General features: G+C 39.8%; 1 protein-coding gene across 1 annotated transcript; it reads left to right on the top strand.

Annotated features, from left to right (window-relative positions):
* The first annotated feature begins 227 nt into the window (after positions 1-227).
* Positions 228-14,560, top strand: LOC111414253 (HGTX homeodomain transcription factor). Its single transcript, XM_023045544.2, has 3 exons — positions 228-1,062; positions 7,042-7,226; positions 13,808-14,560. Exons 1-3 carry the CDS (start codon positions 390-392, stop codon positions 13,970-13,972), a joined length of 1,023 nt encoding a protein of 340 aa, XP_022901312.1. The 5' UTR covers positions 228-389; the 3' UTR covers positions 13,973-14,560.
* Positions 14,561-15,003: the final 443 nt, after the last annotated feature.

The following is a 15,003-nucleotide window of genomic DNA, read 5'->3' as shown; positions in this document are numbered from 1 at the left end:
TTAAAAATAGAGCGCGCGCGAAGGGGTAGCACCACTCAATGCTACCCTTCCATAAAGGCTACCGTAATGATCTAGAGCGCCAGCACATATTTTAACATGCACTTCACTTCATAGAGCTCTACCTCTACCTCTTCCCCCTCTCTTTGCTCGACTACCGGAGAACGCCCACCGGGCAGCAACTCGACGCCCGACGACCGACGCTCGAACCCCAAAACCCAACGTCGTCCCGACGCGGGAGGAAACGCTCCATTCAAATCAAGAACTCCGTCGAAAGTGTTTGTTGTGATGTGTGACCACGTGCTGCTAGTGTGACATCGCGGCGAGTTCGGAAGAAGAAGACGCGATCCGGTCGCGTCTGAGGCAACGGCCCGAAAACGGCGTCTCCAGCAATGACCCAGCACAGCGACGCATCCAGCGACCACTCCGAGGTCTCCGTTACGCCACCGCCGCCACCCGTCTCCAAGATGTTGGAGTTCGCGTCTCAACAGAACCTTTCCTTTCTCAATCTCGAGCATCGTAATATGCTCGCGGCGCCGCTGGCCGCTCTCCACTCTATGACAGAGATGAAACAACAGCCTCATCAAAATCACCAGCCGCACCAGCCTCACCAACCTCATCAACCCTCCAATCATAACCAATCCTCCGACCAGGTCGAGAAATCCGAAACCGACCTTCTCCTCGAGCACACGCGTTCGGGTTTATCCTCGAGGAGTCCCCTCGGGGCGACGTCCAACAGCAACAGCTCCCAAGGAGCCAATCCCCACGGCATCGACCACATCCTTTCGAGGCCCTCGCAGATCACCACAGGTCCTCTGCACTTTCCCCACGGGCTCGGTTTCTCCCAAAACGCGTTGGGAATGGCCGCGAACGCTTCGCAGAGTACCTCCAACTCGGGTCTACGCGGTTTCAACATCGCCGCGGCCGCTTTCTTTCATCACCACGTCGCCAATTCCGTTAACAAACCTCCCATGGAACTTGGCAGAACGACCGGAGGATTGTATTGGCCCGGCTTTCAAGGTGTCGTTTCCAACCCCATCGCGTGGAGAGATAGACTTAATTCCAGTAAGTACCTTTTCTAATATCGTGTTACCGGCGGATCTGGATGATAATCTAAGATTTTGCCATTCAGATTCGTATTATTTCATTTATTTTTTAAATTCCGTTATACTCTATAAATTCTAATTATATAGCATGTATATTAGATATGATATTATTAATTCTCTTGAGTTATAGGTTATGTCACATAATGATTAATATGATGAATTATTTCTTATAATTACGTGTAATCTAATCAAATCACACCATAACAAGTTTAATAAAGTTAATTAATCAAAGGAATATTGCGAAATTTAAACGATAAGTTTGAAAAGGACGGACGAAATAGAAGTAATATAGTAGATGCAGTTTTGCGGGTAGAGTACACTAAATTCAAGCTAAGTAACCAGCTTGAAATTTGCGACAGACTTCGCGCGCACACGGCCGGCGTTCAAACTCTTTCGAAGTTGGGAGTTTCGAGTAAATTTATTTATTATTACCTTCCCGGCACGCTGATTTATTATTTACTTTCGGTCCCAATCAATACACCGAAGCCACTCTAGCTTTAAACTTTTCAAACGGGCCCTTTATTTTCTTTTATTTGTCGTCCCCGGAGCGCTGTTATCCCGTCGCTTTGATAATCATTCTATTTCCGCAGAAATGCACAAACGGGCCGACCTCGGCGCCCCCGGTCATTTGTTTGGATATAGAAATCTTGATAAAAAGCCCGATAAAAACATCACCACGTCTCACACTGCCGCCCCCAGGCGGTGACAGCCGAACGGATTCCCGATGATAGTATTAATGATTCGCTTATTTCGACCCTAAACCCTCGCCGAAACGGGGCGTAACCAACGAAAAATTTCGAGAGCGGATAGATTTATTTCACCACCGGGGGGCGGGGGCGTGAAAACAATATTGCATATTTGCGTCCTTTTGACTCGTTTGGAGTTCAGGAGTGCTCATAGTTCGATGATATCACTGCTCCCGAGGGCGCGATATGGTGAGCAATCAAACACTTCGAGTCCGGCTCTGCGCTTTAGGCCGCGGGGGGAACGATAGGCGGTAGCCCGTGGGGTGGTGTTCAGGGATGTCGGAGGCAGGAAGTGTGAATTATCGAACGAACGAAAAAAGCGAACAAAAAACCTACCGACTGGCGAAAGTATAAATTATAGTTATTTGTTTGAAAGCGTATCGAGCGCCGGAGAAAAGCCCGTCTACGTCCAGATCAGGGTAATTAATGTCGGGGTTTGTTTGATTTGTCAAGTTAATAACGCTACAACCAGATGGCGCCGTACAAATAACATATACGTCATCGGCCGTTGCGTATCCCGTTGCGCGCCGACCGCGCCGCCTCTCGCCGAACTATATTCTAGTTAGCCGCAATCACCTATACTTGTATATCATGATATATGATGTAATAATGCTGCAAACATATGTGTTCCCTCGCGATAACAAAATTTGTATTGATATGTAGTAATCAACTCAGGTCTCAACGTTTCTAATAAAGAAATCACACATGTTACCTACACGATCATCATCATCCATTCATTATAACAGTTCTAAATTACGTTGTCATACTACAATAATAATAAAAAAAAAATTCTCATCCCCTTTTGTCAATCTCAATCCCCTCACGACATTCCCTAAATCTTGCTAAAAAGCCCTCATTTCTACACCTTACTTTTTTACACTTTAAACGAATTATATTTTTGAGTAATTTATATAACATTTTGATTTCCACTTAAATCTGAATATATGAACAACATAAAGTAAATATTGTTTGACATTTGGAAGGCAAACCAATTTTAATTAACGGCACGCTCCAATGGAAACGAATATTAATACCAGTTATCAATTAATAAGGTCGACACCAAACCGATACTAACAATATTCATTACATGCTTAAGCGCATATGCCGTCGTAGATAAGGAATAATGACATGGCAGGGTAAATAATTATATGAAAATTTCAAAAAGGCGATAAACGGGACATCATTCGCGTAATCTGAACATATGACACTGTGTGTGTGTGATAATATGCGGGTGTTATTGTTATTTATTACTCTAATAACGGTCGTAATTTGTTAGGGCTCAATTAGATATCGTCGATCTTAAGATTAATAAAATTAATACATATATAAATAAATTTTTCTTTCGGTCATATTTATATTCTACGATAAATTCTAAGAAAAAAGAATTTTCCAATTGATTTAAGATATGGTTTATGAAGCATTTTTGCTTATATATATTTATACTATTATATATACTATAAATCTTGTATCCATATCACCTAAAATTTCGGTTAAAATAAGTTGTAATCGTTTTCACAAAACATCTACAATACCAGATAAAAGACATTTATGATCCTATGATTGACAAGATATATATATTAAATACAGTTACAGAAGAAAACGTTAGACATCACAAAGTAGAAACGGAGAAACAGAACCGTTAAAGAAAGTTACCAACAAATTAAGCTATAGATGTCGCTGAAATTTAGAGAAGAACAGTTAAAATCAGGTAAAAAACATAATTCTGAAAGAGAGTGGTTTTTATGGTGAGTGTGTAAAAAGTTGAATATATAGGAAACAATGTTTGTATGCTGATGTGATCGTTCGGAAACTGTATTATTTATGAGAAACCATGAAATATGGTGGATAAAACGCGTTGTTAGCGTGTAACAAACCCATGCAAAGCAGGTTATATTACGGTCGAATGGCGGCGGATGCTTTTATATTTGAAAGATTCCCGGGATATCGGAGCCAGATGTCTATATAATAATCTATATATGCTGACAATGCAGGATGTAGCGCGAGATAGTCCTCCGGGGACATATAAGCCTCGAACAAATTCAATAATGTATCTACGGCCGGGAAAGCTGTAAGCGAGGTTTCCTCGAAGGCGGCGACATCTTCTGGGGCGGCACGGCGGCACGAACTCGAAATCATGGCGATCGATGAGTACCACCTAGAGTCCATAGTCTGTTACGCCTAATTGGATTGTTAGAGGAGCCCGGCGGTAATCTAGAAATTATTCATAGGAACAAGGAAATGACGAACGCCGGCAGCGCCCCGCCGGCGCCGGTGCCGAAATTCGGAGATAACAATCCCGGCAAGCGCGTCCGACAGAGAGAGCGATACGGCGCTCCGTAGATAATCTCTTGATCCTGTTATCTAGAGATATAATTATTCTAACAGGGTGTCTTGCTTAAAACAGCTTGCTGGATCGTCGTAACGTTCCTGCGCCCGGCTTTCACCCTTCGCCGTTGCTAGGATACCGCCCTCAGACCGCAGAAATACTGCTACATTGTAGATGCTTGTATTACACGACACACACAACACTTTGCGAGATAGGGAAGATGGATTGCCCCGATAACAATCGCCTCGCAGCTCCCTTCCTTCATTTGAATTTTTCACACTTTTTTCCTATTAAAACGCGCTACCGTACAAGAAATTCACCGCCATCCTTCATCTATGCCACCACTTTTTATCTACCTCCCAAGATTACTCCCAACACAATTTCTTCTATTATTCAAATGGAAACAGTTAATGGTAAAAATAAAAAAAAATCATTCAAATTCTGTTCGTCGGCAACAAAATCAGCGCAAATTGATAGGGCTGATGAATAGGGGATTTGCGCCGTTATTTGGGGGAGGAGCCACGCTGGGTTTGACCACGAAATTTACGGGTGCAGAATGAATTTGGAGTCGACGAGAATTGTATCGATCACTTCCGCCTCCACCTTTTCTTTATTCTTAAATTTCGCAGCCGCCATTTTGCGCGAATTCGAATGAAACCATAAAAAGGCATATAATGTATTGGTTAACCAAACAACCCGTCCGCTTAGCGCGTTTCGGTTTAACAATTTTAATAAATATCGTAGCCGTATTAAAGTATTAAGGTTGAAGGGAAAAACGGTCCCAAATTATAATATATAAATCGTAATAAATTGAAAATAAATGAATAAATATCCGGCTGCCAAATCGTTTGATGCGATAATAATAAATAAACATTAGCCGCGCGCTATTTGCAATGGAGATTTCGCGATAAAAGAACCTTCAAATCCTATACTGAAAGTATTAGTTTTGTTTGGCTGTTATTCATACCCGATTCTAACAAATCGCGCTATTTGTTATATTACGTTAGTAATCCAAATCCGTCATTTTCATGTTTTTCGTTTGAAAATCATAATTAAATATTTATATAATATTTGATAAATATGAAATCAGGATAAATTTAAAATGATTTGTTATAACATCTAAATACACAATATACAAGGTATGTATTATATGTCTTCATGGTTGTATGGGAAGACTAAGAATTGTGGTTGGGATTGTTTGCGTCGGTTATTTATTTAACGCGATTAGGAGGGGAAAATTCAATTGCTTGAGGCGGCCCTCAATGTTAGTTTAGCGGGAATAGATAGTAGAATTCGGTCACATGCGAGTTCCTTTTTAGAAACTGACGGGGCTAATAATGAAGCAATAGGGACGAAGTACCCCGGAGGCGATAAAACCATGAAACGGTAAAACTAATGAAGAGCGAAACGTCCATCCGGCAATAAACAGCGGGAACAAGAGACGTCCCGTGCAAGGCATTGCCGAAATGATGGCTTCCTGGCTGGTGTAGTACAATAACAAGCAAGTTAGCTAATTGAGGTCTACAGCAGTAAATTTGTTGATCCAGCCCAGTTCTTTTATGACCGGCTCTTGCCACCCTGTGTCAGTTAATATCTCGTCTGTAGTAGTCACCCTTCGAGAATAGGATGGTTTTATTATCGCAGCTCGTGCTAATTATTTCGATGACAACGATTTGCAGAACGCATCACAACGTTTTTTCACTTTGCTGTCCTCGAGGATTCATGGTAATCCTAACGATAAAAACGCGATTTCCGCACACGAATTGTGCGAGTTGTTTTTCCTTCGCCGGTTTTGCAATGATATTAATGACAGTACTTAATGTTATCAAATTTTACAACTTGACGGCCCCCGTTTTGAAACGGCTTTTAGCATTTCCCCTACTCGAATGCCGTTTATGTTTACGTTCGTTTTTCGGATTATGCTGGCATTATGTACGTCGCTTGCTGAATTTTATCGATCCGCCTTTCTTTCGTGCGCATTTCGCCTCGCAATTCCGTCTTCGACGACACCCGAATCGCTACTTTGGCTTTCGTTTTAGAAATCTTCTCGAAACTTCCATTAACCACCCCTTCTTCAGCGTTCACCGACTCTAAGATTATATCTAAGACATTCTTTCTCTCCTTGTCTATTCTATTAAATCCTACAATTTGCAGTCGTACAACCGGATGAGTTTCCATTGTAAAGATTTCTTCGATAGGTTGCTTTGATTACTTTATCCTAGCTTCATCCAATTCTACTCTTGACTAAATCTTAAACTGGAAACTTGTATAATCTAAGTTGAAACTTGTAGTTGTGGTTTGTCTATTATGACAATATCTTCTTGTAACCGGTAAGCAAATGTAATCTAATAAGTTTTCCGAATTTCAATCGAAAGGACTTTTGGATAGCAATACAGAAATCCCATTCTGTCCCCTCGCTCCTTTGGTATTCGCTTTAGAAATCACCACGTGCCGCTCGATTATTCCTCCTGCCGCACCATATGTCCTTAATTGCCTTATTTTTTGTAAACCCCTCCTTTGCGGTTACACCCTACACGCATATTTCCCCGGCAACATTAGCAGAACGATATTTTTCGAGGAGTGACGGTCGAAATCTTAAAATGCGTCCGTTTCCAAGCTTTCGCAGGACAAGGGTGCTCCATTTTAGGTCACACTCGACTACCCCAACACCCCCCAAGAACGGTGGCCAAAGGGGTGGGATCATGTACCGCACCGTAGGATTTGTATTAGATAGGGTGGTACCCCGTTTTCGATGGTAGGGTTAGCCTATTAAGAGCGAAGTAACCATCCCCTATTAGCGTAGCCCTTATAAAGTTGTACGTGCAAACAAAACGATATTAAGCTACCCCTTTTTTTGCATTTACAGTGAACCAAAACTCGCTGGGCGGCATTGGACCCGATAAGGACGCCAAGAAAAAGCATACGAGGCCGACGTTCTCCGGACAACAGATATTCGCATTAGAGAAGACATTCGAACAGACTAAATACTTGGCTGGACCAGAAAGAGCTAAGTTAGCTTATGCACTTGGAATGACTGAATCACAAGTTAAGGTAAGTTTCAAAACTTTTATTTTAATTCAGTGTAAACGAAGCTGTTAACAAACGGTTACATTCAAAAAGGTAACATTAAAAAAGAGTTGCGGTGGAACCGCATCTGTGTGAAAATTCAAATAATCTGGTGATTAGGATTCGTACGTCCTCCCGAAGAATGGCTTGATTGATGAGGGAAGCCTGGTGGCGGAATAACGGTCCCGGGCTCCTCTCTGCATTAACTTCTCGGCCCCAGACCCTATTTCGTATGATTTATCGCCGCAGCATAGCTCTAAATACCGTGTAATTCGCAAATTTAATATATAATGGGTCTGTTTGGAGGAAATCTCTGAAAACCTGTAACACGATTTCGATACTTAGCAGTTCTTCAAATCTTTACTTGTTTTATAATTCAAAATTATATTACTAATATACAAGGTGTTTCGGTGACTCGGGGAACAAATTTAACCATATATACTAGAGTGAAAATGATGACGACATAAAAGTTAGGAAATTTTAACACATTTTTCCAAATATCTTAAACACTATTTACAGTAAAGCGTTGAAATTTGGTACAGTGTAAATCAATGTCATGTAAAATCGTTAGGCAATTTATGAATTGGATCGGTCATCGGGAACAATGCTATACAGGATGTTCCTAAAGTTTGTTTGTTCAGAACTTTTTTATTCTATCATAACCGTATATTTATGTTTGCAGTTTCTAATAGCAAATTTAATTTAGAAACTTTTATTACTCTTAGATAATATTGATAAAAGTCACCGTTTTCGTGTTAAATCCAAAAATGTTGGGTTCCGATTTCATTAATAGCACTAAAAAAAGAGGAAATCTAAGTTTTTGAACATTTCCTTTAGTATTTTTTATTACTTGTCTTGTTATTTTATGTATGTTTTTATTATTCCTGTTAGTGTTGTCGTTTTTTTGTTTATTTTTTGTTGATTTTTAATTTATTGTTTTCGAATTCTTTTATTAAACCAACTAAAACAAATTAAAAATGTGATTTAGCTAAATCTACACTTGGACATGTTGCATACATAATAGTTATGACAGCTCAGTTCGATTTTCACTTGTCATTGCCAATTCAGATTATTTATTTATTTCTTTTTTTATAGTGTTATTGAATTCGGAGCCTAACATTTTTGCATTTAATACGAAAACGGTGGTTTTTATCAATATTCTCTAAGAGTGATAAAAGATTCTAAACTAAATTTACTATTAGAAACTGCAAAAATAAATGTAGGGTTATGATAGAATAAAAAAGTTCTGAACAAACAAACTTTAGGAACATCCTGTATAGCACTGTTCCCGCGTACCGATGCAACTCAAAAATTGCCTAATGATTTTACGTGATATTAGTTTATACTGTACCAAATTTCAACGCTTTACCATAAATAGTGTTTAAGATACTTAGAAAAATGTGTTAAAATTTCATAACTTTGATGGCCCGTATCTTTGCAATTTGAGGACTTTTACTAATTTTTTTTACATGAATCGTCATCATTTTCAGTCTAGTGTACTAGGTTACATTTGTTCCCCGAGTCACCGAAACACCCTGTATATATACATATACAGTGTGTTTGATTTTAGTTATCACAAGAAATATCTCGACTACTGCTGGAGATATGACAAATAGTTATAGAAGAAAAGTTGCTCCACACTTAATATTCTATTATCTGGCATATTCAAAAAAAAGCAAGTGAGAATCAAATGTGTTAGATACAGCGAATACAAGTATTATGAACACTACTTAGGGCGGCCGACGTCTTCGAAGTCTTCAAGTTATGTTCGTGATATAAGAAATAATTTTGGCCGACGTCTTCGAAGTCGGCCGAGATTATTTGTTCCGTAAGCTTCAAGCAGGATAGCTTTGGTTTCACGCTCTTTTGCACGAAAACATGAAAATTAGATGAATGTGTAGTTTTCCATATTGTTTAATAGTAACGCTCGAAATTCTGAAGATATTACAAAAAACTTTTATATTGAAAGTTGTAGCAATTTTTATTGTTAACAACATTGCTCTCTTTCACTTTTGCTCTCAGATGCATAAATATCAAGAAAAATGCGAAAATATGAAAATTAGAAGAATTCGTTTATTTCCATGTTATTAATAGTAACTCTCGGAATTCGGAACATATTGCAAATAATGTGATATATCATTAAAATAATAAACTAGATTTTTTTATAGTTTCATAATCCGTAGTAAAATTCCAGTTAAAATTTTGAATGTATTCGCTGTATCTAACTTGTTTTTTAAAATACGGCTGATAATAGAATAATAAATGTGGAGCAACATTCCGTCCATAACTTTTTGTCCTCCAAGTACACTTCTTCATTGTTGAATAAAAACTTTGAGTCAATTCTGATTGGAAGAAACCCCTCTGTCATAAGCAGCCTCGGCTTCAACCCACGTGGCATTGAAAATTAATCATCGTGATTTAGGAGCACAAGTAACTATTGTATACCCGGATTAAGAACTTTTATTCTCGATTGATGAGATAGGTGAAACTGAATTGTAGCGCCTCGGCCGCAACCGACCTCATTTTAACCTCCTCGATCATCACAGATTAAACTCAATGATCTTGGAACACAATAAGTATTTTATACCAAAGTTACAAAATTCTATTTTTGATGTATAAGTAGTAGTCGAAATCGATTTTTGACTTAATCGTTGCAGGTTGTACTGTTTTGTCTCTGTCACTCAGTTCTTTCAATCATCATTGCAGATTAAACTTGTAAGGCTTACAGCCGAGACTTTCAAACCTACCGACTAAGTGATTAAATGACTAAGGGCCGGTTGTACAATATAGCGATAAACTTCCCGACAGCGTTATCTGGCAGATAAGTTAGTTTGTACTGTATTACAATGTACGGATATTTTTGTCGGTGAGATTATCGGCAGGATAACTTATCGGGTACTCAGCGGTGCCGATAAGACACTTATCCGGCAGATATTTATGGTTACCAAGGTTTTTATATAAAAACTTTGTATGATTACTGCATAGGTTAACCTCTAACATTAAACGTTAACCTTATATGTACGATGTGTCAGTGAAAATTTTTTTAAACAATTTATATTGTCAAAGTCATAATTCAAACTTCAAAGAAAGACGTTGGCGTTACCATTCTACGGCATAAATCACTAGATATGGGGAAAAACTACTACCAACCGACTCTTGTTTCGCCGATAGCAATCCTACCGACAAAAACAGTTTGTACAACAGCAAATATCTTTATCCTCCTGATAAGTTTATCGGGCGGATAGATATCAGGTAGATTTATCGGTATATTGTACAACCGGCCCTAAGTGATTGACTAAGTTTTATTTTGTGAGTAGATAGGGGAATGATACAAAATAGTTTGTTATTACCAAATTTGAATTGCTTGCACTCATCGTGTTGTAGGTCATTCTGCACATTTTAAGACTTGTCAAATCTTTAATTACATTAAGTATATTTTCCCAAACATGCTGGCAAAATCATTTCTTGTGGTTTTTCAATTCAGGGTTCATAAGTCTGATTTAAATATTAATTTTTGATTCCTTAGGTTTAATCTCAAGAATGCAAAATATGTACTTAATGGATACAATTTTCTTCCAGTTCTCTTATATAGTTTAGCAACATATAAAAGTTATTATAATTTTGTTTTATATATATTTTTTGAATTTCAATATGGATAAATTGATTAAGATGATAATTTTTCGATTAAAAAACGTTAGGGTGGTGCGGTATGTTAAGGTGGGCTTTACAAAATGGGCTGATTAGCGTGCCGGTCGCGGGATGTGTGTTCCAAAATGAATCGGATTAGGTATAAGTACATCGTGGGGTTAAAAATAGGCCGAAATCCCCTGTGAGTAATGCGGCGGTCGACAGAATGGGCAGTGTGTCCCGAATTAATGAAAACGGTGAAGGATTCCGGTCCCCGCATTTTGACAAGCGTAAATGCCCCCCTTTTGTTACTCTCTAAATTTGCATTTTTATTGAATCTTTAGCCAGCCAGATTTGAATACAAGTCGGGATGTTCACAAAAAATAATACCCTTAATATTTCCGACGAAAGGGCCAACGTTCCATCTTCTCCGGCATCCATCCTCCTGGAGTTTTAATCGATTTGTTCAACGGAAATGATACGAGGTTATCCCCAGACCACGATTGCGGTTAAATCTTCCACGTAAACAGTTTGTTATTATATTTAAGATGAAGGATGGTATTATTAGTAAGGTGAAGTATTGATTGTTGGGTTAGTTGGGTTACGTAGTTAGTTTTTAGATGGTGGGAGTTGGAGAACGGGAGGTTGGGTGGACGAGTAGGTGACAAGGCATAATAGGAAATAAATGGGGGTGTTGGAGTTTAATTCGTAAGGAATTGAGGGTGGAGGGAGGCGAAGTAGGAGAAGCAGAACGGAGGGAACATACACAGCTAATTACGCAGTCACTTAGCGTTAATCGATTTGGTCGCCTTACGTTAGCGTTTAACGACACACTAATGACCCGGCATTTCCATAGCGGTCGGCGCGCGGCGGAAGGGGAAATTGGGGATTAGGGGGCGCTTAGGGGGGAAAGGGATGATTACCCGGTACCGGGGGTGTAACTCATAGCGATTTTATCTGGAAATTATAAAACAGGACATTTGGCCCGGGCAAACAATAAAAACATATATACGTCACGTAGATTAGCGACGTCAGCGATAAATCATGCCGTCATTTTGCGAAGAGCGGATCCCCTTTCGCTTGTTCACACTCCTATCCCGTATCCCATATCCCGTTTTCCCGTATCCCATTCGGCGGCGGCCAATGCATCGATACCGCAAAATAAAATTCCATATATATGTCATATGCCGTGATGGATTGGAGAACGGACAGACAACAATGGCGACCGGTGTGTACGGCGCCGGCTTTTGGGGTGAGTTTTGGGGGCCGGATGCCCCCCGCCGCCACCGCCCCGCTTACCGCTCTCGCCTATCCCCGCTATCCCCCCTCGCGCTGCCGCCACCGCTACCACCGCCGCCTACCCCCCGGCAACATCCCCGGCCCCATCCCCATCCCCGACCCCTGCCCATGCCCATGCCGCCGAATGTCACAGTTATAAGGGGAAATTTATATACGATATATCAGTTAATTGAATTCACTAAATATTATTGTTTGATGGCTGGCCGGCCATTTCATTTTGGTTTTAATATTTATCGTGCACTTTCTGCGTCGCCCGAATGATCCATGCCCGTGATAGATGGGCCACTTCATAAACAATGCAAAATGCGCGCCCACGCCGAAACTAGCCCGACTCTAACCACAATCATTCTCTACACACAACCAAAAAAGTGAAAGAATCCTATTTTCTATTTAAACTTTATTTATTTATGTTCGTGTTCTTAATCCGAATTTCTATAGAACTATTAGGGGAGTTATGATTACGCAAGTATGGCGATATCTTAGATGATTGACAGAAGGGGGGCGCGTAACCGGCGATCCGTATTTGTTATAAACACGCAGAACCCTTACGGTTTCATCGACCGAAGCCCTAATTCAATTTGTCGGGAGATTATGCGATCACAGCTTGCACCCCTTAACGATATATCATAGGTCCGGGGGCCGCGCATTGACGCGGACAAAGATCCGGCCCCCATTCATATTCTAATTTAATTAATTCGCGTTACCGAGATAAAATTAATTTTTAATTTCCCGACTTTTTTTACGGCGCCGCTCATTAAGGGCGAATGTCCCTTAAAAATCTTAACTGCGCCGCTCTCTTTCGAGATTATTATTTTTTCCTGCACCCCCGGTCCCGGCGGCCCCCTTAAGTTAATGAACTAAGTCGTGCTTGCGGTTTAACGGTCAGAGGCGTCGCCTTATTATTTATTTACGCCCATGCCGAGAGCGCCGTTTCATCTACAAAAATGCGGAATGTTTTATGATAATAAAACCTCGCTCAAATTAAATAAAAATGTTAAATAAAAGGCTCCCCGGGCCTTAATAACTTACTCCACTCTCCGCTGGCGCGGAACTTTTCAGCTCCGCCCCTGAAATTCCTCCCCGCCTCACCGAACGCGCCTAAAACTCCCTCTACTATTAGCTTTAGTGCTGTAGCTATTTGCTTCTTTTAAATCTTTAGACAGAACAATTTTAGTCCATATTTCTCCTTCTTATTTCTATATACTAACATCCAACTTACATATACAGTGTGTTAATTAATTATCGTGCCCGACGTCATAATTGCAAGTATGCAACCAATATCACAATGGTACCAATATCACGCGCGATTTGCGTATTACAATACCAATACTGTGATATTGGCTGCATACTTGCAATGATGACGTCGAGTACGATAATTAACACACTGTATACTATGTATATACAATATGTATATATAAAATTTTCTTTTGTTGACAAAACCGTTTTTGAAATAAAACCCAAATGTAAAGAATTTTATTTCGGGTTCTGTCATTCTCGTTCCTCTACCAATTAGCACTTCAAGAAGCCGTAACATAACGTCCCTATCGTTAAGAAAAGTTGTTTGTCTCAGTTTATGCTCGGTTTTTCTGTTTCGAGGTGGTATTAAAAATTAAAAGGGTGTTTCTTTTTATTCGTTTCAGGTGTGGTTTCAAAACAGACGTACAAAATGGCGGAAAAAGCACGCGGCGGAAATGGCGACGGCGAAGAGGAAACAGGAAGTGTTGGATAATCAAACCGACGATAATAGCGACGTCATCTCGGACGCGGAAGAAGATCACATGGCGAAGAGACAGAACTTACAGTGACCGATTGCTGATGATGTAAATACTTTCTAAAAGAGACGTTGTTTGTACATAAGGAAAACCGGAAACTAGTGTTTTGTGAATGTTCGGTCGAACAATTTCCACGTCGACGCCTTGTATAAAAGTGTTAATATATATAATATAATCTACACGTGAAATATATGTATACGTATATACATTGCTAGTTAGTGTTAATTTATCACTCGTAACGTTTAAATTTCGAGGTAATGAACACTTGAGAACCGTAGTTCAGTATTATGTATTAATATGCGACGTTATCACCTTATATTTGATCGAAAACGAAACGATGAACGTACAATTCAACTTGTAATTGTTGCTTCTTTTGTTCCGTTAAAAGGTCGAGAAATCAGGGACACGTCTTGTACATAAAAGTCTAAGAATAGAGTGTCAACTTAAAAAGCGCGGTCATTTTTGCCGAGTTTATTTTGCAGGTCATAGTTAAGAACCGCCTCGTTTTAAGGACCTTAAACCGATTGTGCAATCTATTTATTATATAGTCGCAGGAGCAAGCTAAATTATGTACTATATTAAACAAAAGCCATTGTATTTGTAATATTAAAGAAATAAATCTGTTCTGGTGATTTTAAATAATTTTTTTATTTTGCATTATTATTACCCCAGATAACATAATATTAACCGAATGAATCTTATTGTGGTGATTTCAAGTGGTGTTTGTCTCGTCTCGGATGCTTCGATCGATTTCTAGAGCCCTTATTAAACATCTCCGATAAACGTCGGAGGAGAAACCGGAGTTTACGATCGTGCTCGAACAAGACGTAAGCTTGAAATTCATTACTTCATTATTTCGATACGCCGAAACCAGTTAACGGGCGCCATCGTTGTCCTGACGAGGAAGTTATTGAGAAAAACGGCTTCCCGGCGGCGGCGAACGTCGGGAGGGGAGCGTCGAAGACATGGCGTCGTAGCCAAGGAAACGTCGCGGCGCCTGCAACCTCCACCCATTCTCCAAACTTAAATAAATCAACCCCCATATCTTCTGCGGAAAAACGTGG

The sequence above is a fragment of the Onthophagus taurus genome, chromosome 8, assembly GCF_036711975.1.
Source record: "Onthophagus taurus isolate NC chromosome 8, IU_Otau_3.0, whole genome shotgun sequence".
Classification (NCBI taxonomy): Eukaryota; Metazoa; Arthropoda; class Insecta; order Coleoptera; family Scarabaeidae; genus Onthophagus; species Onthophagus taurus.
This window is presented reverse-complemented; position numbering and strand designations above follow the sequence as displayed.

What these genes read in the sequence shown, in the direction of transcription:
- LOC111414253 (XM_023045544.2), top strand. Translation starts at nt 390, where the DNA reads ATGACCCAGCACAGCGACGCATCCAGCGACCACTCCGAGGTCTCCGTT. An exon ending in GAGAGATAGACTTAATTCCA is followed by an intron (nt 1,063 to 7,041) that starts GTAAGTACCTTT and finishes TTGCATTTACAG; the next exon opens with TGAACCAAAACTCGCTGGGC. An exon ending in TGACTGAATCACAAGTTAAG is followed by an intron (nt 7,227 to 13,807) that starts GTAAGTTTCAAA and finishes TATTCGTTTCAG; the next exon opens with GTGTGGTTTCAAAACAGACG.